Below are 21,343 nucleotides of genomic sequence, written 5' to 3' on the forward strand. Positions count from 1 at the left end.
ACAGTGGGAAGTGCTTTTAGAAAAAGTATGTGAGTGTATGTCATTTAACTTAAAATGCAGTTTGTGAAAACAAACGGGACATGAAGTTATTACAGCCGCATGACCTGTGATGCATACAGCCGCAGTGTTATGTTAGGTCATTTGACATAACACTACTAGTAAGGACAAAGCATACGCCCATCCCAACCACCGAGAAACTCCCTGGAATGCATTCTTGCTTCTCCTAGTTCCCATGTTAAATCCCAGGCGGGTTTCCCACACCCAAAGCGCTGAAGCGGACCCACCTATGGAGACAATGTCCCCAGGGATAAGATCCGAGCTCAGGATGGGCCTCCACTTGCGGTTCCTGTACACCTGCACACCACAGAAGGCAGGAAAAAGGTCAGCGTGCACACGACAAGTGCACATCAGCCACACCTCCACGCTATTTCGACGGGCCCAGAAGATGTGCCAGCTGGGAGCCGGCACAACCCGGCCACTTCTCGGCCAAAGTTGCCAAGAAACAACTCAACGTCTGACACAAATCCACGTGAGAAACGATTAAAATGTCCCCACATTTGTGAAGTGGTGCATGAACAAACCACCTACACTAAGCCATAAACGCAGGCGCATCTTTAATTTTTTTTTTAATGCGCTGACGCAACGCAGGCGATAAGGCGCACCGTAGTGGAGGGCTCCGGATTAATTTTGACCACCAGGGGATCTTTAACGTGCGCCGAAATCTCGCACACACAGGTGTTTTTGCCTCCATCAGAAAAGCGGCCGCCGCGGCCGGGAATCGAACCCACGACCTCGTGCTCAGCAGCCCAACGCCTTAGCCACTGAGCCACAGCGGCGGGTGCGGGCGCATCGAGTCGAGACGCTTCATTGACTCTTATTCCACTTAAAGGCAGCTGCTCAGCTAATGGCTCCCCTTGCTTCTATGGCAACAAAAAGCGCATGCAAAGAATCCACAGTTTTGGGTAGTAGCAAACAATTTTCTAGAAAGCACTTGGTTCAACACGACAGCGCCCTTGCAAACTCAAACTCAAAAGTTTACGACACGAAATTTTCCGACCAATGAGAGGCTAACAGCTTCGCTGTAAAAAAAAAAAAAAAAGAAAACTGGGTACATCTAGGTAGAGTTTTTTTTATTTTCTGCAGATGAAATCGAAAACGTAATGGCGTGACACACCTGTGTCACAGAGATTATCAGGTTGTTCAGGAGTCGTTCAAAATAGTCCTCTTCCGACGCTTTTCATGCTTTTACCACCAGCAAACCTCGATTCAAAGGCCAGAATAGAGCCTGGCTGCCCGTCGTGAGGACGAGGCGATGACAACCCACTCGCAACTAAGCCACCCCATTTAAAAATCCCCCTGGGAGAAGGAATTTCTCCTGCTTGAAAACCTTTTCTTTTTCCCCGTTGTCCCTCAAAGAACGTGCCTATGAGAGCTTTGCCATATGATGACGATTTTTGCGGGCACTACTCAAGAGCACCCTTCCCCATTGAAGGAACGCCTGTACTATCGTGATACACTGAAATATGAACAATGGAGCGCGTGGCTTTCAGTACATGCTGCGCATCCTGGGGGCGGGCCACGTATGAACAGTGTGAACAAGTTACGAGAGTTTGTGACCAACCTCGGTATAGAAAGACCATTGTCTTTCCATCGTCTGTTGAGCACCCGGCATAAAATAAAAAATAAAGGAACATAGCTGTGTGTGCCGTTTTGACTCAGCGCAGCATCGAAGTTAGGTAGCGCTAGCGCTAGCGGGCGCCGAACACGGCAGGAAGACAAACCAAAACGCTCAAACGCCGAACGATCGTCTTCTTCTGCAAAGGTTGGGCACGAACTCTTGTAATTTGTTCATAGCCTACGCGGCTCGTCGCCAGGATGCGTGGCATGTACTGAAAGCCACGCGCTCCATTGTTTGTATTTCAATGTATCACAATAGTACACCGTCCTACCCCAGAAACTCACAGCCCCCCAGCCAGCCTCCACTGAGGCTTGACAGCCTGCTTCGTTGGTGCCCCCCCTCAACGGAGCAAAGGGGCATGCCCACCTGCATGGAGTAGGGCTTGTTGCCCATCTTGCGGATGAGAGACAGGTTGCGCAGCTGCTGCTGCACCAGCGTGCACTCAAAGGCCACCAGCATGAAGAGGGTGAACACGCTGTAGTACCAGAACTCGTCCAGGCACCACAGCGCCACGCAGAACACTTGGAACACAAAGAAGGGCGCCGTCGCACGCTCCTTGAACAGCGCCCCGAACTCGGGAACCTCCATCTCCAGGCTGCGGCATTCACAGGCACCATCATCAGGAACCACCTCACAAAGAGCCACCAGAACACGCTACAATGACAGGACGTTGTGAGAAACAAACAAGCCCGCTGTGCCACACAGTGCAGCGAACAGGACTTTGAAAGCTCTCTCCTCTGCATGCACTACTTTTTCACTACAGCACACCCCCACCTAGAACGACACCGCTCTACTGGAAATCCCAGCCTACTCGCGTGTTCTGTGGTCCCGACTGAGGCAGCACATCATGCCCGCTTTTAGCCAAGTCAGTAGTTTTCTGTCTCAAGGACTTAGCTATAACGAGAGCCACAATCATGCCACTTTATGCAAGGCAGACATTATGCAGTATGCCTCACGAGAGTTCCTAACCAGCTCCTAACCAGCTTACTCACTCCAAGGCACATATTTATACAAGGCCCGAACAAATGAAACCCATTTTTGCTGCATGCTTCACGTCGGAGCACGAGGACCTCTGTAATGTGGCCCCTGCACACACGCCATGGCACAAGCAAACAAGAGCTCAGTGCCCTGGCATACTCAGGTTGTACGCGCATGCTAACAACATCACTGACACTGTGGCCAGTGTAATGGAAAATCAACGCCCAGGGGGATTGATCAGTGAGTGGCACTTCCCAGCTGCTTGAAATTCACCGCAGAATACAGGGCTGCACACGCTGACCAAGGGGTGTGAACGTTTCGCAAGAAATGCGGGAACATGAAGCCTCTCTCGTGGCCCAGTCAGGCACACGCTGCTGCGACAGAGGTAATCCATTGACTCATGCAGCAATGTGCAAGGGCTGAGCTTCCTAGTGTTGTCTGCAACCGTTCAAACGACTGTCGGGAGAAGAGTGAAGCATCAGAAAGCACGATCGCAATGGATTCAACCGATGCTGACTGACCAACATGAAAAAAGCCCATCGTCTGGGGCGACCCTTTTTCGTGGAGGGTATTTGAACGCGTTTGGCAACCACTTAAAAAAAACATGCCGTGTCTTGCTTCCTTACACATGCTGCCTTCTCTAGTTCCACCATGTCACCTAATGTACTTCTTTGCTCATCCTATTAAGCATATGAATGGTTTTTGTTTGATCCCACCTTGCACAAGGTGGGTTCAAAAAGTATTGAACCTTTTTTGTTTCCTGCATAAGCCTTCCTTCAATGTGAAGGCATGTGTGAATTTTCTCCTGACTGCAGGAAGCGTCGGCCACTGGCAATTGGTCTATGCACAACGACCTGCACAAGCGCTCGTCAGATTCCGGTGAACTGCAAAATGACAGAACACGCGCAACGCCATCACATCACATTTTGCCAGAAGCCTGGCAACACCAAGGTTGAAACTGTCCGCAACATCCAACTGGCTTTTAGGGACGATGCCATGAGCAACTCGCACATAAAGGAGCGGCACGACCGCTTCAAAGATGGCCACAGATCAGCTCACAGCAAACAGCTTTCAGGCACGCCCCCAACGAACTGAAATGGGAATGTTACTGAGCTAGTGCGCACTTTTGTCACGGAGGAACATTGTACCACAGTTTGGGAACTTGTGAACGAGATAGGGGTAATCACTTGGATCAGTGCATCCAATTTCCCCCCAGGACTTCTGAGAAATTCGAACTGACACTGCCAGCAAGAGAACAGAAGCACTGCCAGTGGCTCCAACTTTCTGAACATCGTGATCACCGGTGGTCAGTAGCGCACTCTAAAGTACAACCCAGAAAACGAGATGCAGTCGTCATCCCCAAGGCCACAAAAAGTGATAGTATTTAAAAAAAAAATCGTGGGCCATCTCCACTAACGTGAAACCTGGGGAGGGCAAAGCATGCACTGCAAGTGTATTCTTGACACCTTGGTGTTTTTGCCAACGGAGATAAAACCATTGGGGGGTACAGGTATACAGCTTTGCTGTAAAAGTCTCATGTCTCTGAATTACGAAGCGTTCCAGCGTGAGGCGTAAACAAGTGTCCCAGTGTTTCTTTTAGTACGCGTTTTGGTCTAGTGTGAGGCATAAACAAGTGTCTGTGGGTTTTAGTACCGTGACTACATGAGACGACGGTTACGACAACGACATGAGACGCCGCCAAGGGGCTTTGCCCCTAAAAAAAAAGCAATGTAAAGGTCACAGGCGTTCCTTTCGATTCCCACGGGGCGATTTTTAACATGTCCAAACCATCAAAAAGGAGGGCCATCACAGGGTTCTTGGTCGCCTTCGTAACGGAAGCTGTGCAGCGCAAACAGCCAGATCTGTGGTCAGCAAAAGCTTGGCAGCTTCATCACATTGACTCGCCTGCCCACTTAACACCTCTGATTCACAGCATTCCTGTGGCTTGTCAGGCCCCTACTCCCCCAGCATGGCTCTGCACGACTTCTGGCCATTTTGGAGGCTGAGAATGCCACCAAAAGGAATCTGATTTGAGTCGAGAGAAGCTACCACGCGCACAGCGAGGGCTTAGCTGATCATCATTCCAGAAGTGTCTCCAACAATTGTTGGGATAAGCATGCCTTTCCAAGGAGACTACTTTGACGGGGATTGGGGTTCTGTACCTCCAAATCAATAAATGCATTGCCACCAATTGAAGAATGGTTACTTTCTGAACACTAGAAAATTGGAGGCCGCCAATACACAAAGCAGCCCCCTTAGGAAACAGCATCCAGGACCCCAAAGTGGGCTCTTCACTAGACTGACATCCAAGCTGGAACGAGCTTGACCAGGATTGACTGCAGCACCTGGGGCCTCAAAAGGGACACTGCCACTGCAGTCAGGAAGAGGACCACACCCAGAAATGTCCATTTACCAACGCAAGTGGGCAGCAAAGGGGCTTGACACTCTCCCTACTCCCTGCACAGCTGTGGGCTGACAGGTCTGCACTGCTACCAACCGATTCAAAGCAAGGCAGCTCGGAAACAATCATGAACTTGGAGAGTGCTTTCTCCACAACTAAAGTGCATCAGCTTAACTTTGTGGCCACTCTCAAGACCACAGTCTCCCCAGGAGGCCAGCAGCAGCAAATCTTCCTGTGGGGCCATACTGTATGGGACACCAGCAAGGGCAATTCCCAGTGCCCTGCAAGAAGCCAACCTTCTGAAAGATTCGGACGGCCCCAAGGGGGCCGTCCTTCGATGACCACCGAATATCACTGAGAAATTTTTAGAAGTGAGCATGTGCGAAGGTTGCATTTCCTTTCCACTCCAGGTAGTAGTACAAGCTTGCCCCGTCTCTGCAGGGAAGTTCCAGTCAACAAATAATAAAAAAAAAGCTTGCATAAAACAGCCCAGTTGCCATTTAGTTAACAGCAGGGAACCTGTTGTTTCATTCAGTTCGCTGTGGCAAACTTTACGTTATACTGGGCAGTGCATTAAAGGGTTATACTGGCTCACCGAGAACATAAATATACCACTCCTACACGTAGCTTTTCCAAAATAAGGTGGAAAACAGCGAAAACGTGAATACAGGTGTTGCCGCCACTGGCTGTACTGCACAGCTCACACCAGGAGTGGTTAAAATTGCGTGAGAAACATTTTAACTTTGCACCTTCACAAGTTTATAAAAAGTTAGCTGGAAGTTTTTGTGTTGTCATGTTTGACTGTGGAAGAAAAAAAAGAAAGCAAAAACAATATCATGGAATCGCCAACAAGTTTGTTTTGGTTTCGGTGCAATACCTGGTACTCGGCCAGATAAATGTGTGACCCTTATAAAGGGAAATACTGTGTGCATAGCCACTATTATGGCCTCCTGAATGATTTCGGTGCATTAAAAAAAGAAACCAAGAAAGTCAGTATGTGCGCAAGTCAGGCATACACGTCTTCCCTAGCTGTCATCTGATGGCGCTGCTCCACCACGATGGAGGTGACGTCCCTATGCAAAGTGGGGTGCGGGGGCAGCGCACAAGTGGTTGGTTCAACGCCAAGATTTATGCGGGCTGAAAAGGACAATATGCTTTTCTTCAACAAAGCATCATTAGTGATTACGCATCCCATGAAGAAACATTTTGCTTACTGGTTCAAAGCAGCAAAGGACGCCGGGGTTCGGGAAAGCACGACTGAATTGAATTAACTGATGAAACTGCTCGGTGCGTGGTAGCGTTGTATTCCGATGCTTCTATACCGCTATACATCACCGTTGCCTTGCTTGCTTCCGGTTTATTGTGGCGCAAACAGTGGCTGAAGCAGCCTCTGTTTGTGCCATAGAACTGCTACAAGAGAAATGAGGAAGGGAAATGTGTTGTTTGATTAGCGATTTCTGAGCAAGTAAGGCACCGAATCAACGCTAAAATGGCTATGGGAAGGTCATACTTATGTTTGAAACCAACTTGCTGGTTGCCTCCAGTGCCCTTTAATGACTGACCAAAAAAAAAAAAAGTAAACATTCACTGGATACACATACATTTGGGAAATCCACTCCCATGACCCTCAAACAAGCGAACTGCTCAAAAGAATCTAACGACCAGTGAAATAATGGAAGCAAAAGATCAAATCCATAAAATCCCATAGAAAGAACAAAATAAATGAATGGTGCATGGGGGTTTAAGCTGAAGAAACTCGTCTCGTGCTCAGTGCATGCCAATGATATTACGCTTTGCCCCCCTACGTCATCCCTCAAAGAAGAATAAAGCAGTTTTCTGCTGATTGCACTTGTGCTTTCCGTTGTTTTGGTGCCACCCAAGTGCACATGCACTGCATACCTGACAAGGCAAACAATCAGCAGAGTTGATGCCCGTTGCTTTGAGGTAATTAACACAGGCTAGGCCAAATAAATCTACTAGCCATGCGTGCACGAGCTAGAGCAGCCCTCGGGGGCAGGCCCCAAGGAGCAGGAGGGACGCACTCGTTGCGGCCGTATCGGCGCTCGGCAGCGGCCAGGTGGGCGTCGTCCGTGTAGCCCTTGCATTCCTGGTACATGCGCAGGGGCATGCCAATGGGGAACTCGATGCCCTGGAAGGTCTTGCGCTCAAAGCTGTACAGATACTTGGTCTTCTGGAACAGGAACCACACCGACGGCTCCTCCTCGTCTTCCACCTGCAGGGGGGAGCAGCGCACTCTCAGCAAGGCCCTCCCACACTCCCCCTGCACCCCCAACCCACAACCAAAGCTAACTCAAACCTTATCCAAGGACGAGAGTTACACTTTTCCTGACCACCACACACCGCATCCATTCAATATACAAGGCCCTGCACTGTTCAGCATGAGGTCGCAGCTCCTACTCCCAGCCATGGTAAGCATGTTTTATGGAAGCAGAAAAAAAATAAACACCTGCGCATGAGATTTCAGCCTGTGGAAGAGCACTCCAGGTGGCTCAAGTAACCCAAGTATAGAGATGAGATTCACGGTTTAGGTCAAAACCCGTTTAGATCAAGTTTTAGGTCACGGTTTAGGTCACGGTTTAGGTCAAGTTTTTACGCGCTTGAATTCCAATCAAATGTGGCCACAAGACAAACTACGGTTTCATTCAATTAATAAACTGGCTATAAGTTGAGAGGAGGAAGGGTAGGGGGGAAAGGAAGAGCAAGCATCTTCTGCTACCCACAGTGTTCCCAAAAATTCCCACATACAAAGGCCCCACTTGTACCTAGACATGGCATAGAAGTCCCTACAGACGTCCCTACAACGAGGACCAACATCGCTTCACTGCTTTCTCAAGAGTTCGAAGTAGCTCTGTAGCATGTGATGTTTGCGCATGGTGGGGAGTCGCCGAAACAAGTTCTGAGTCGCCTGTGGTGGAGAAGAGGGACCCGTCCCGTAAAGTTCGCTTTCCTCCAGGTGTGCCGGGCGTAGATATGCATTCACCAAGGGTTTCTCTGCACCATCCCTAATTTTTTCCCTAGACATCCCTGGCAATATCCCTAGTTTTTTCATGCAACAAATGAGGTTAGAAGCACACAAGCTGTACGCGTGCTGGTAGTGCTTCTGGGAATAGCAAAACTGTTTCTTTATTTGAAAATAATGTTTTTACTCACAAAAATAGCGCGAAACACGCACAACTGTATATTTATCATTATTATCGCATCTATACCAGAAAAAGGATCTTGTATAAATCCTTGACCTTGCACATTCGCATACAATATTTGCTGTAGTATTTGGGCTGGTCCAACGCCACCTCCACCCGTTAGACTTCTCCGAAAGTTTGACGACAGAGTTCTACGTGCGGGCATAAAAACTTGTGCGTCTTTTTCCTCACTCACTAAGTGAACTAAAGTCAACCTTGCTCGTGGTAACAAACCTATCCGTACAAAGATCAGCCATCGCCTTCACAAAGTGCGAAAGCTAATGAAACTGCTCCGCTCATAATCGATGAACTACATTATTTTTTCAATCAATTGCACATTCAATTGCAATTCAATTGCACATGTCCCTGGTGAAAGCAGCAAACCACGGTAGAAAGGTACCTTTTTCCCGTTTTAGTGCATCACCTAGCTTTGAAAGCTGACCTGCAAACTCTCACGAATTATCTGGGAGACTCCGGAATTTTGACCACATCTCCCGATTGTACGAATGCTATCTTGAATCTCCTGAAAATTGACTGCCACAGCAGAGAGCTTAATTGTTTTTTTTTTTTAATGACGCGCATATGTCAGTCTTTCCCATCTGAAATGGTTGCGGCACTGCGGAAGAGCATTTGCCACCATACTTCTAGTTCCTTGTGACCATACCGTGGAGTACCGCTAAGTATACTCTAGGCACTACACTACTACGCATGCCTGGGCACAGCCGGAATGTTGCTTATAGCTTACAAAGGCCGGCTGCGAGACGCACTGACCGCCATTCTGAAAGAACGTGAGGGAAAAGGTACACAATGTTTGCGCCAGTCTATGGTAGCTCATGTTCCACGCATAGTTTTGGCAGGAAGCGTTGATGCGAGAAGGAAGTGTTGATGCCACGGCGGCAGCACCGATTGTGGCGGCCGTGTGGGTGGAAATGTGTTGCGAGTGACCACCGCAAGGATTGCTAGCTACCAATGAAGGAAGAAGAGGTAAGGGAAACAGGTCTTTCGTGAACATGGCAGGCACGGCAGGCAGGCATCTTTTGCGAGGCGACATTTTTTGGAGTAAGTTCGAGCACATTTTTGTGCGCTAGGCCTTGGCATCAGTCGTGTCTGTTACATGGTCGGGGTGTGCGTTTCGCCGAGTTCAGTTGGAAGGTCGATGGCGGTTTCAAAAGCAAAGAAGTAACAAAAGCTTGATGTGGGCGAGTTGGTACATACTGCTAAAAATTATTAATCGGCGCTAAAACAGGGACGAGAGGAACACGTAACTCACAACACGGCACCGTGTTGCGAGTTACGTGTTCCTCTCGTCCCTGTTTTAGCGCCGATTAATAATTTTTAGCAAAGAAGTACTTGAAAGTGTTTCCAGATTCTTAAACAGCTGAGTTTCCAGGCTTTGTGACTTTGCAGAAAGGTGACAAATACGGATTCTGTACCACGTGCGCCTGTGATATAAGTGTTTTGCACGGCAAAAAGACCAATATAAAGGTGTACATCGCTCCAAAGAAGCATGAGAACTACGTTCGTGCAGTGGGAGAGAAGGGCAACGTTGGAGGTTTCTTCCAAAAGAGCTGCGAAGACAGTGCGATCCATGCAGAATGCCTATTGAAGGGATTTCTTGTGGAACACAACTTTCTGCTAAGTGTTCCTGAAGTGCGAAAATACGGGTGCAGATGTACAAAAACAACTGCCACCATCGGGGAAATGGCTGCAGATGCCGAAAGCACAATGGTGGAGGAAACACCATGCTTTTGCAATCGCAGTGGACGGAAGCAGCGACAGCAAGTCAACAATGATGTACCCAATTGTGATGACGTACTATGTAGAGGAATCGCAAAACGTTGAAAGCCAACTGTTTTGTCTGCAGGAACTCCATGGAGAGGCCACAGGGCAAAAGATTGGAAACCTTGTTCTGGATGCGCTCAAATCGCGCGATATACCTCTTGAGAACTGTTTCACATTTTCTCCCAACAATGAGAATGTGATAGTCAGCAAAAAGAATGGCATGGCAGCTGTGCTAAAAAAAGCCCAAGAAAATTTAATAGTCCTTGGCTGCCCATGTCACCTCGTGAATCTTGCGGCTGAAAAAAAAGCGGCGTGCTTACCTGCAAAATTCGACGAGGTGCTCATAGACATCTACTACCTCAAGAGGAGCGCCAAGCAAAAAGGCAGGCTGCTTGAATTTCAAGGGATGCACAACACAGAGGTGCGGAAGATTTTGGAAAGCATGCCAGCACAGTGGCTATCGCTGGGGGAGTGTCTGGTCCCAGATTGCGGGAGCAGTGGCAGCCCCTGGTGGGCTTCTTTCTGAATGTGAGAAAGCCGAAAAACCAGCAGCCCCCAAACTTTCTGGGGTCGTACCAGATCCCCAAGAGAAGATGTGCAAGACAAAGTCCAACGAGGTCGCCAAAAACGGAAAGAGCCAAGAGGCAAAGAAAAAAAATTCCCCCGCATTTCCCCGAGGGGGAGAATGTGAAAGTGCGAATGCACGGTTGTCGGCCCGCTTGCGGCGCTTGCGCTCGGCCCCCGCAGCCCACCGCCTCGCCGCCTTCTCTTCCATCTCTTCCATCGGGTTTGTAGTATCACGTGTACACCACGCAGTTATCAAGCCGCTATAACGCCGCTGAGTCGCCAACGCACGCCGCTGACGACGTAGTTTGAATGCGTTAAAGATATAAGGCGCGTTCTGACACCGATATCAGCGTCGCGTCCGTGGCCTATTCGGTAGAGCGTCGGGCTGCGGCCCGCAAAGTCCTCGGATCGAAACCTGGCGCCGGATGCTGTTTCTTTCTTTAGAGGAGCACTGCGGACGCCGACGCCGCCGGCGGTGGATGGTTTGGGGTCGCTTATAAAGTGCATTCGCACTTAAAAGTGAAGCCTTCATCCGAGAGTACTGGACATACCAGCTTGACCGCGAGGAACGGCTACTGTGCTTTCTGACTGACCTCTGATGTAAACTTAGCATATGGCCTTTTCTTAAGAGTGTCATCCCTGTGTTTGACAAAGCCAGCTGCCAACTTCAGTCACAGGCCACTCAGATTGACCTGCTCTAGTCCCTCTTGATGCAGCTCCTGAGGGACCTTATAATAGGTTTGCCAATCCTTCTGCCATGAAGGTCTGCTCTTGGCCACTGGAGGTTTCCTATCAAGATCTACAGAACCAAAAAAATGAAGGAAGCTCACACTAACATGTACAACGTGAAGGTAGCAAAGCTGTATGCAACCTTCATGACCATCACGACAGTTTAAGTCCACGATTGCAGCCAATTTGCTTGTTCATTGCTACGTCTTTCGCTTCATCTTTGTTAATACAGTCTACGCTCGTTACAGCGGATCCAGCAACAACGGACTTTCGGTTACAACAGACCATTTCTGTTGGTTTGTCTGGTCCCCATGCATTTTAAATGGAGTCCACTCCGCTCATAACGGACCCGGCTAGAGCAGACTATCGGCTACAACAGACTAAATTTTAGATAAAAATTGTTTCGACTGAATGTTTATAGCGAATTTCCGCGGGGCCGGCGCCCGATATGCTTTTTCTTTGTTTAGTTTAGCGAGAAAACTGTTATGTCTGGCAACATTGCTGGCAGCCGGGTCATTGGCGCAGCCAATTATTTTTTTTTTGTGCGACCAGCGGCATGAGCAGCAGGGTAGTTGAATTCACTGTTGCATAAATTAAGCGTAATTAACGCTGTCGAACATGGGGAAAAACAGGCCGACATCGCCAGAAGTACAGGCCTGTCTAAGCAGACGGTCCGCTCCACCGTCAAGAACAAGGCCGCTGCCCATAAACGCGACTCCAGTGAGATTGAAAACAGCGCTATCGAATACACGAAGTGGTGCACCCGGAGGCAAGTCTGCCCTCGTCAGTTTTTTTTTTTTTTTATGTAATGAAAAACTCGGGTTCAGTGGAGTGCGGTCTTTATTATTCCCATGCATGCATTGTTCCCGTTCCATTCGGTGAAAAAGGTAAGAAATGCCTCAAGTAGGGGGGTTGGTTCCCATCCATTGTGTGCAATTTGCTGGTAACCGTGCGCAGTCCAACTGGTCTAACTTTCGATTTCACAGCTGTCCTTCATCAGATTATTTCATAGCAGCTGTTTCAATGACCAGACTAAAATCGTTAAAAATGTGGAAGCTGCCTTGGGGGAACGTCAGGCAGCTACCCGATTTTTTGAAGAATGTTTCGGGAAAACCTGCCTCATCGTGAAGGGATTTAAAAGAGCCTAGCTAATTCTGATGGCCACGACTGATGTTTTATGGCTGGTTAATAATTGCGCCTAGTTATATTCTTGCTTTATTTGCTCAGCTTATCATGCGTCTTTACGCACTTGACCACATGCGCTAGGCCTTTTCCAAGTGCCGGTGCTAAGGTTTCGAAACTGTGTTTACGCGATTCTTTGCCCTCGCGCGAATACAGTTGAACCTCGATATAACGAACCTCGATTTAACGAAATTCGCGATATAACGAATGTTTTCAAGTTTTCTAACAAAATTTTGCTAAATGCATGTATTTTTGTCTCGATTTTACGAAGTAATTTTGTGCGGCGCTTTCGATTTAACGAAGTCACGGCAAGAAAGGAAGAACGAAATTCCGGTCGAGGCACGTTTTACTTTGCCTCTCAGGCCCTACATTGAAAAAATTCAGTACTCAAATTGACTCTTGAAGGCTGAAATGAAAGAAAAGCGGTGAAATCTACGGTTAACAACAATTAAAAGCGAAGAACGAAGCTGCACAAACCGCTAGCGGTCATAGACGGTTTAATAGTGCGTCCACTATTTTGACGTCTCCATCGTTGCCTACGCCAGCGCCCTCTATGCTTAGGCTACCGAAGCCTACTTCAAGCTTTTTTTTTTCTACGCGTCATTGCTCACGGCGCTCACGGTGCTGCTGCGCTAGGTTGTGCTCGCTGATAACCAAATTAATATTTTGTTCGTGCATCGTTAGGTGAGTCTTGTAAGCAGCATGAGCACTCCAAGAGAAAGAAAAGTGTTCCGAACAAGAGCCTGAGGAAGCTCGGTGAAAGTGACAGCCACCGAAGTGTGATGGATGCCATCGATGTTCTGCGGAGGCACGCAGGTGCACACGAATGTTTAAGACCTTGTTAGCGCTGTCAGCATACGAGCGTCACGTAAAGCCCGCCCTGGTCAAGAAACGCCAAGCACTGCTTACGGACTTCTTCACTACGGCTTGAACATCGAGTGCTGGTGGCAATAAATTGCTCTCTTTGAACGTGGTCATCTTCGTTTCACCAGCATTCATTAGACAGCTGCGGTGCGGAGAAATCAGTTTCGTAAGGGCTCAGTGGGCATAAAAGTAATTGCTTAATCGAATTTGGCCGGAAGATTTTTCATGTAAGCTTTCCGCTTTCCGGATCACGTAAGTGCTGCTCCACACAGTGAAGCGGTCCGCGTGTACTCCGCTCAACTCGCAATCATGGTTTTATCTCGAGTGTTGTGGTTGAATCACGCGCCCATACTGCGGAGCCCTTGTACATGAAAAAAGTCTTTCGAAAGTTTCATAGCAGCCTTCCGCTATTGGCCCGCCGCGCCTAAGCTAGCCTACCACTGAATGGACGAAAAGAGGCGTAACTTCGAACGAGCACCTCGGCGGGGTGACGGGGTGAAGTTCACGGGACATGGACGCGGGTTCAATTGACTAACAGCGGCATTTAGTAGTGACCGAAATGAAAAAAGAAAAAGTGGAAACCTAGTCTGCTATCATATTTAATGAGGCGTTGCGGAAAAAGCACCGGTTTTACGATGACACATGAACTACCGTCGGCTATCCGAATTCCATTGCCCAAGTGTTGAAACTCTTAATTCACACAATTTTCGCGGCCAGTTTTAGTACAAATTTCGCTTTAATTGGAGAGGTAACTACATAGCAGTTGTTGCCTGGCGAGGGCCAAGGTGTTAAAACCCCAATAACTGGTTAAATGAACTGTAAAATCGAAACCTCGATTTTACGAAATGCTCGATTTAACGAAATTTGCGGCCCCAAGTACGACTTCGTTATATCGAGGTTTAACTGTACTGTGCAGAGCTGCTGCAGGTGTATAGAAAGAACAGTGTATGTACTATGTATATGCAATATCGGTCAAAGTACCCACTTTACTGCATACTTCGGCTACAGCTTTACTGCGGCATGTGACTATATATACGGCACAAATTTCCACTGGAGAATGAAACCTTGAAGAAGGCGGAAGTCGCCAATTTGAGCGGTGCACCTTTGAAAAGTCTTCACTCTTTCATTGGGCCCTCCACACAAATTCTGCCCCAGGAGAAGAATGAGTCAAGAGAACAAGCCTCGGATGCTCTTGAAGTATAATTTGCAAAACTGCAGGCACCTGACGTTTCTGGGAAATGGAGAGAGGACTGATGTTCAGTGGTCAGACGGGGAAAGAATCACTAGCATCGACGGGGAAGTGAGGTTTGACAGAGCGGCAAAGGTAATGCTTGCCATTCCACACAGCAAAGGTGAATGTGAGAGCATCTTCAGCACGGTTAAGACGACGAGAAGCCAATTTGAGTCTTCGCTTTTCACCAAGACTCTCGGCGACCTCCTCATGATGAAGGGTCACAGTTATCTTCTTGATGTTCTTTTCCCGGGGCTTCTCCTCCAAGCCGCAGTAGCGCTGAGGATCTGACCCCGGGTATCCTCAACCGACAAACTCAGCCTCCGATACAAAAACTGCACATTTATTTACAGCCCGGCGGGCGAATAAAAAACAGGACTCGCGCGGAGCTCGAAGACAACGGACCGAGCTCTCCTGCGCCCGGGCCGCGTCTCTCTTGTCTTCCTCTTCCCTTCCTCCTGACGCTGACGGCCGGGGAAGAAGGAAAAGCCAGTTGTCTCCGTCGGTGGCCATCGCATGTGGTGGTGGTTAAGAGATCCGGTGCGCGCAGGCGTTCGAAATGCGCGGCGTCTCAAGGCGCCGCGCGACACGTGCATTTCATTCGTGCGCTGCTCGTCCCACGCCCCGATCGCCAGTTCGTGCGTCGAAGCGCCCGACACCTCCACCGCCACTGTGAAACATAACTTCAGGAATGTTTCACACACCACACACACTTTTCGCGCGTGATCCATCGTTCCTTCAATTGGCGACACAACAATCAGCACGGTCAGTGCCTCTTGACACTGGCTGCAGGTCACCATGACAAATTAGCCTCAATCCTCACCAGCTCATTCAGAGGGAGCGACCTTTAGCAGGTGGTACGCACCGGCCGTCGTCGTCCGAAAACCCCCTTGCCATGCGGCGCACCCCGTCGCACAACAGTAGCAGGGGCCCCTCTCCTCCTCGCTTCCTCGCTCGGGAAGGGACCACTGCTGGCTCGTCACCATGCGTTGAAGCCACTCTGCACTGAGGTGAAGCTGACTGACGCTTTCGCCTCTTTCTAGGCGAACCCTCGGGTTCGGCCGCTTCTGCGCTCGGAGTGCCGTGCTCCACTACGCACCGCTGGTCAGCGTAAGCAGCAGAGGGCTGCTTAGCGGCTACGTCAACGCTGACATGAAATGCTGGAGAGGCTATCTCTTCAGCCACTCCTACAGACCTACCTGCAACTGCCGTGGGCTGCATTACATGAGCGGCCGTAGCCTGATTTACACTTTCCGCGCTCGATTCGCTGGAGCTCCCCGCGGCAATCACATTTTCGGGACTCGACATTTGGGGACCTCCAGAAACACAAGATGCAGTGTGCGCGACACCAACTGCATCCGATTCCTCGTGCGTTTCCCGGGCTGCCGCATCCTGCAAAGCTCTTGGCCGCTCGGCCATGCTACCGGAATGTTCTGCGTCTCTGCACGCTGCGACGACGCACTCACGCTCACCTGAAGCCAGCCCCAGCCCCTTCACAGCGGCCGATCTAAGAACTGCACAGTTCTTCCGCTCCTTTCTGTGCGAACCCTCGCGTTCGGCCGCCACGGAATCACCGCGTGCGCGCGAAGCGCCGTTCTCTACCACACACCGTTGTGTGGCGGAATGATTAGAGAGGGGCTCATCGGTCACATGAACGAGGACATGCGACGCAGCTGAGGCTGTTTCTCTGGCTATCAGCTTTTTCACGGGCATGCGCACACTCTCATTCACCTTTGACCGCCTGTCATTTCCCAATGCAGCCTCGCGCGTAACATTTTCCTTCACCTCCATCTTCATTTCGGTGAAGCCTTCTACGCGGGATGCTTCACTATCCTGCTCCCCGGTTGCAGGAAAACTGAACGCCCACGAAGGAACGCGCGCCACTATCCTCTCTTCGCCTGTCCCGAATGAATCTGATCGTGCCGGATCCCGCGAAACAGGAGGACTACGCGCGCCCAGTGAATGGGTTCCACCTCGCACATCTTTCGGCGAACTGGCGCACCCCAGTCCACTCTCTCCCTCAGTGCTGAACATTACTGTTTGAGCAATCGGTGAGGCAGGAAAATTGTTAGCTCTCTTGAAACGTTCACTCTTCGAACGTTCCGCTGCTAACTCTGCCTCAGCGATTCTCAATTTCGCCTGCAACAGCGCCTTCTGCTCAGCGAACGACATGGCTGACCTAATCCTGACGCTCGCTGTCTCGTCAGCCCTCACAGTCAGCTCCATCTCACCATACCGACCTAACCGCCCCCCATTATCTCAGGGCTACTCATGCAGCACTCCCTACATGTCATGGTGAGCCACGCACCCAGGATCAAGAGAGGCACTGACCTGCATAGCTCGGTGCCCGTAGAGATGCCGCACTGGTGCAGATGGGGTATCCATTTAGGCACGGCTCCGTCAGCCGAGGTGTCCACCAAACAATGGCCAGCTGACTTCTCGCCTGCCGACAGCTCGCTGCTCCTGCCGCTCCACGCTCAATGGGCTGCTGATGCCTCCACTGACCGCTCGCCAAGCTGCTTCTCCGCTGCTCAGCAGGCCGCAGAGATTGCCTCGGTCTCCGTTGAGCGTTGAGTCCGTTGAGCGCCGGTCAAGCCGCTTCTCCGCCAGGCTGGCGAGCTCGCTGCTCCTGCCGATCTCGTTCAGCAGGCTGCCGCTCTCCGTTGAGAAGTCCGCTGAGCGCCGGTCGAGCCGCTTCTCCACCAGGCTGACGAGCTCGCTGCTCCCGCCGATCCCGTTCAGCAGGCCGCGATTTCTCCGCGATCTCCGTCCGTCGAGGAGCCCGTCTCGCCCGCCGGCCGGCTGAGTCGTCGCTGTTGAAGATCGTGCCGACTGCGCCAGTTATCTTCTTGATGTTCTTTTCCCCGGGGCTTCTCCTCCAAGCCGCAGTAGCGCTGAGGATCTGACCCCGGGTATCCTCAACCGACAAACTCAGCCTCCGATACAAAAACTGCACATTTATTTACAGCCCGGCGGGCGACTAAAAAACAGGACTCGCGCGGAGCTCGAAGACAACGGACCGAGCTCTCCTGCGCCCGGGCCGCGTCTCTCTTGTCTTCCTCTTCCCTTCCTCCTGACGCTGACGGCCGGGGAAGAAGGAAAAGCCAGTTGTCTCCGTCGGTGGCCATCGCATGTGGTGGTGGTTAAGAGATCCGGCGCGCGCAGGCGTTCGAAATGCGCGGCGTCTCAAGGCGCCGCGCGACACGTGCATTTCATTCGTGCGTTGCTCGTCCCACGCCCCGATCGCCAGTTCGTGCGTCGAAGCGCCCGACAGTCACCAAACAGGACATTAGATTAAGCATATGTATTCTCACAAACTATTGAAGCTTGTGAAGTTCGTGACTGCCAGGTCCCTTCACAAGTGAAGAAGTTTGGTGCTCTCCACTACAAGAAGCAAGAGTAGAGCTTCTCACGATGCACATACAAAGCACCTCAAAACAGACACCTTTACCTCTTTCTGATGTCAGCCTCCAGCCTCAGTAACTTCCCAATTGCTAACCCCCCCCCCCCCCCCTGCTGCAGTCTGCCGAATTTTCATGTTGCTAGGTTGGCCGGTCTGCATACGGTTTCATGCAAATCGACTTTACAATTCGTTCCTCATTGAGCAAGCAGCGAGGTGAAAATTACTGGAAGACATTTGCAAAGCTGTTTGCATGTAAAGACATAGTAAAAACCGTTTATGATGGATTGCCACCCGTGCATGGTTTGTTCCCCTAAAAAAAGCGAGTTGACAGCTGAGGCGCCGCCTAACCAAAGCTCCTCTTCAATATCATACGAACAAACAGCTTTATAAATTTGGACTTCCCTTTTACCCGCAACGCCAAGAATTCCTACTCCTGAAGGTATTCCGATACAGAAATAACTGCCGGGCGGTCTGCTTCATCTTAGTTGACAACAACGCAATGTCGGAATTGTGCCTAACTCCACTAGCCTCGGCAAAATGTTAATGAAAGTTCTTCTGTAGAAATAACAGCGCGAAACGCGATGCTGCTACGTGCTTTTGGAGGATGCTGTGAGCGGCCGCCGGCTCTGGTCGCCCATTTCCATTCCAACCCTTATGTCACACCTGGCTGCCAGTAATGGCTGCCTTCTTTTTCAGTTTCTGTTCTGAAAATGGCAACCTTCCCAAGCCGTCTGCGTCGCGCCCGCCCCATTTGAAACGCAGTGTTTTGCAGTTAGTACTCTTTTAATGTGTACTATTAGGTGGCATTATTTTTATCTTTGAAACTTTGAATGCAGTTGGCCTTTAAGGTCACTTGCCTTATTTCTTTGACATGCAAAAGAATAGACACAGAAAGGCTACATTTCTTGGAGCAAGTAAGGAGGTTCAGAAGGCACCGAGACCCGACACGAAATGTGCGCCTATAAACACTTGAAAGAGAACTCTTAGCAAAGACACATGATCAGACTGCTTCCCCACTCTAAAAGCCTAATTTTCTTTCATGCAAGAACGAAGAGAGCACTAATGCCATCCCTACTCCCCTTTTACTACCTTATTTCGCATGCTTAGATGATGACACAAATCCCCCCTCAAGTCAAGGATGTGTTATTTGCTCATAGTTATTTGCCCGTAGGAAGCGCATTGCTTCATATGCTTAATACTTGTATTTCTGTTCCTTCTTTTTCTGTTCATTTATACACTGCAAACCAATCAGACGCCTTTGTACGCAGCTTCCCTGCACACGAGCAAAAGCACTGCTACAGGTGCATCTATGACCATTTTAAAAAATAGCTGCAGCGCGAATAAAAACAAGGACACAGAAAGACGATGGAACGATCGCTGACGTCTAAATGAATTTCACGCACTTTACATACTTGTCACAATCTATACAATGCCAAGTGCGTGAACGCATGTTGATATGGTGGTGTGATACCAGAGATTATACGTCTATTTTGTGTCGTTTTTGTTTTGTTTTTAAATATTTTACTGGTGTTAACACGAAGAGTGCATGTAAAAGGTGCAAAGTTTCTCGTATTAAATTCAGCTCGAAGTCAGCGATCGTCCCGTCATCTTTCTGTGTCCTTGTTTCTATTCACGCTGTAGCTATTTTTTTACAATGAACTACCAACTCGCCCAACAGTATACTTTGTTAATCAATGACCAGTGGTAGACTGCGCTTGCGATGTTGCAAAGCCGACTTCCTTCGTGGCTACTAGGCCTCCTGGCAGGCAATCAACGACTTTCATTCATTCACGCACGGAAGAAAGAATCAGCAAAGAACGAGGGAGTCACTGACTCAACAAAGGGCACACTGGCTGGCAGTTTCTTTTTCTCTCTTTTTTTTAGTGCGGTATGCTCGGTTACTCCTGAAATAAGACAGTCAATAAAAGAAAACCCCAAATACAAACATTTTTCCCCCATGGTCGGTGAACGCTCTCTGCTGGGGCAGTTTTCCCCACAATAGGGAGTGCTCAGCCCTGCAAGGTGAGCACTCCCTATTCCACTAACAGCACCCCTTCAGGGGTGCAGCGAAATGTGACCCTTCAAAATGCACAGTGTAAATTAAGGATGAGGAAGGCATCTAAATGCAGTGCCAGTGATCTTAGTGCATCCCCAGAAGCTCCTCCCAAGTCCAGTTGTAACTTGGTGGCCTGCCGCCTCCACCCTTGCCGACACAAACGCCACCTGCATAACGTTGCCTGCCGCGTCAGCCGAACACGGTTCCACTTGACTGTTGCCCTCTCCTGCTCTTTCCCGTGCCTCCGCGTGTGCTCCCGTCTCAGACAGTGTCCGACAGTGGCAGCACCACTTTGTGGAAAATCCGTTTGTCCAGCCTTCACGAGGTGGTGCTCCTACGCATGCCTGTTTTCTCAGTGTCTGCCTGTCAAGGTGTGTGTCAAGCGCAAATGCAGTGGCGTAACGTCTGCTTCCACGCACCACACCACAGATGAATAGCTGAACTAGGTGTCCCTACTGTTTGCACTGGAAAGCGGGTGACGCGACAGGCAGTACCACACAGGCGGCATCGGGCAAACACGCACTGTCCAGCCCTTGGGTGGTGTAGAGGGGATTAAAAGCATCCATACCCTGTCCACGTGCAGACGAACCAGCTCGGCTGAGCCATTGTTGGGCGTCGGCACCACCTTTACCAGAGTCGCCCGCAATGGACTGGACTCCTGGTGGGGAACACAAAGAGAAGAAACACAGCAACCAGCCGCTTGAACGGTGCAAAGCATTCGGCAGCATAACAATTTCAACACTCCCAGCAAGCGGGCACACTTCCCTCGAAGCATCTTTGCACCCCCCCGCCTGAAGCAACAAAAGCAGAAAACTGCAAATGGCACCAGGTCCTGCTAAGCTTCGCAGCTCACACTAATCACAAGGGCTTCCCCATAGTTGCTCGTTTCCTGGGCTCATATCGTACACTGTGCTCCCACGAACTGGGCATGGAAATTTTTTCCTCGAATCGTTTAACCAATGCCCACTAAGCAGCCACGGCCACTACAGTGGGGCAAGCACCAGAGCTTCATAGTAATGCGTGCTAGAAGGAAATCTGTCGCTGGTGTCTAAGCAAGTCGCCCTTCAGCAAGTGTGGCACCATGTGACATGGAGAAGCGTTCCATCGTTACTTGGTATGGCTTGCCAACAAGCTCAAAAGATGCCTGTGGCTGCAAAAAAAAAAATATTATTGTACCGCAGAATATCACAAAGTTGTTTTAGTAGCATAAAAGTGAAACTCTGAGAGATTCAATTGCCACGAAATTACTGAGAAGCTTCATGCAACAGGAAC

General features: G+C 49.8%; 1 protein-coding gene across 1 annotated transcript in view; it reads right to left on the reverse strand.

Moving 5' to 3' along the window:
• The window catches only part of LOC144138053 (endoplasmic reticulum transmembrane helix translocase-like), a 118,790-nt gene that overhangs the window by 94,139 nt on the left and 3,308 nt on the right, over positions 1–21,343 (reverse strand). Inside the window, exons 2-5 of the mRNA XM_077670127.1 lie at positions 20,640–20,729; positions 7,100–7,290; positions 2,045–2,273; positions 285–354 (exon numbers count right to left, since the gene is read on the reverse strand). Coding sequence (XP_077526253.1) covers positions 285–354; positions 2,045–2,273; positions 7,100–7,290; positions 20,640–20,729 — 580 coding nt within the window. The remainder of the gene's footprint in view (positions 1–284; positions 355–2,044; positions 2,274–7,099; positions 7,291–20,639; positions 20,730–21,343) is intronic.

This window comes from Haemaphysalis longicornis, unplaced genomic scaffold (genome assembly GCF_048455015.1).
Source record: "Haemaphysalis longicornis isolate Haplotype H1 unplaced genomic scaffold, Haemaphysalis longicornis Haplotype H1 scaffold_1, whole genome shotgun sequence".
Taxonomy (NCBI): domain Eukaryota; kingdom Metazoa; phylum Arthropoda; class Arachnida; order Ixodida; family Ixodidae; genus Haemaphysalis; species Haemaphysalis longicornis.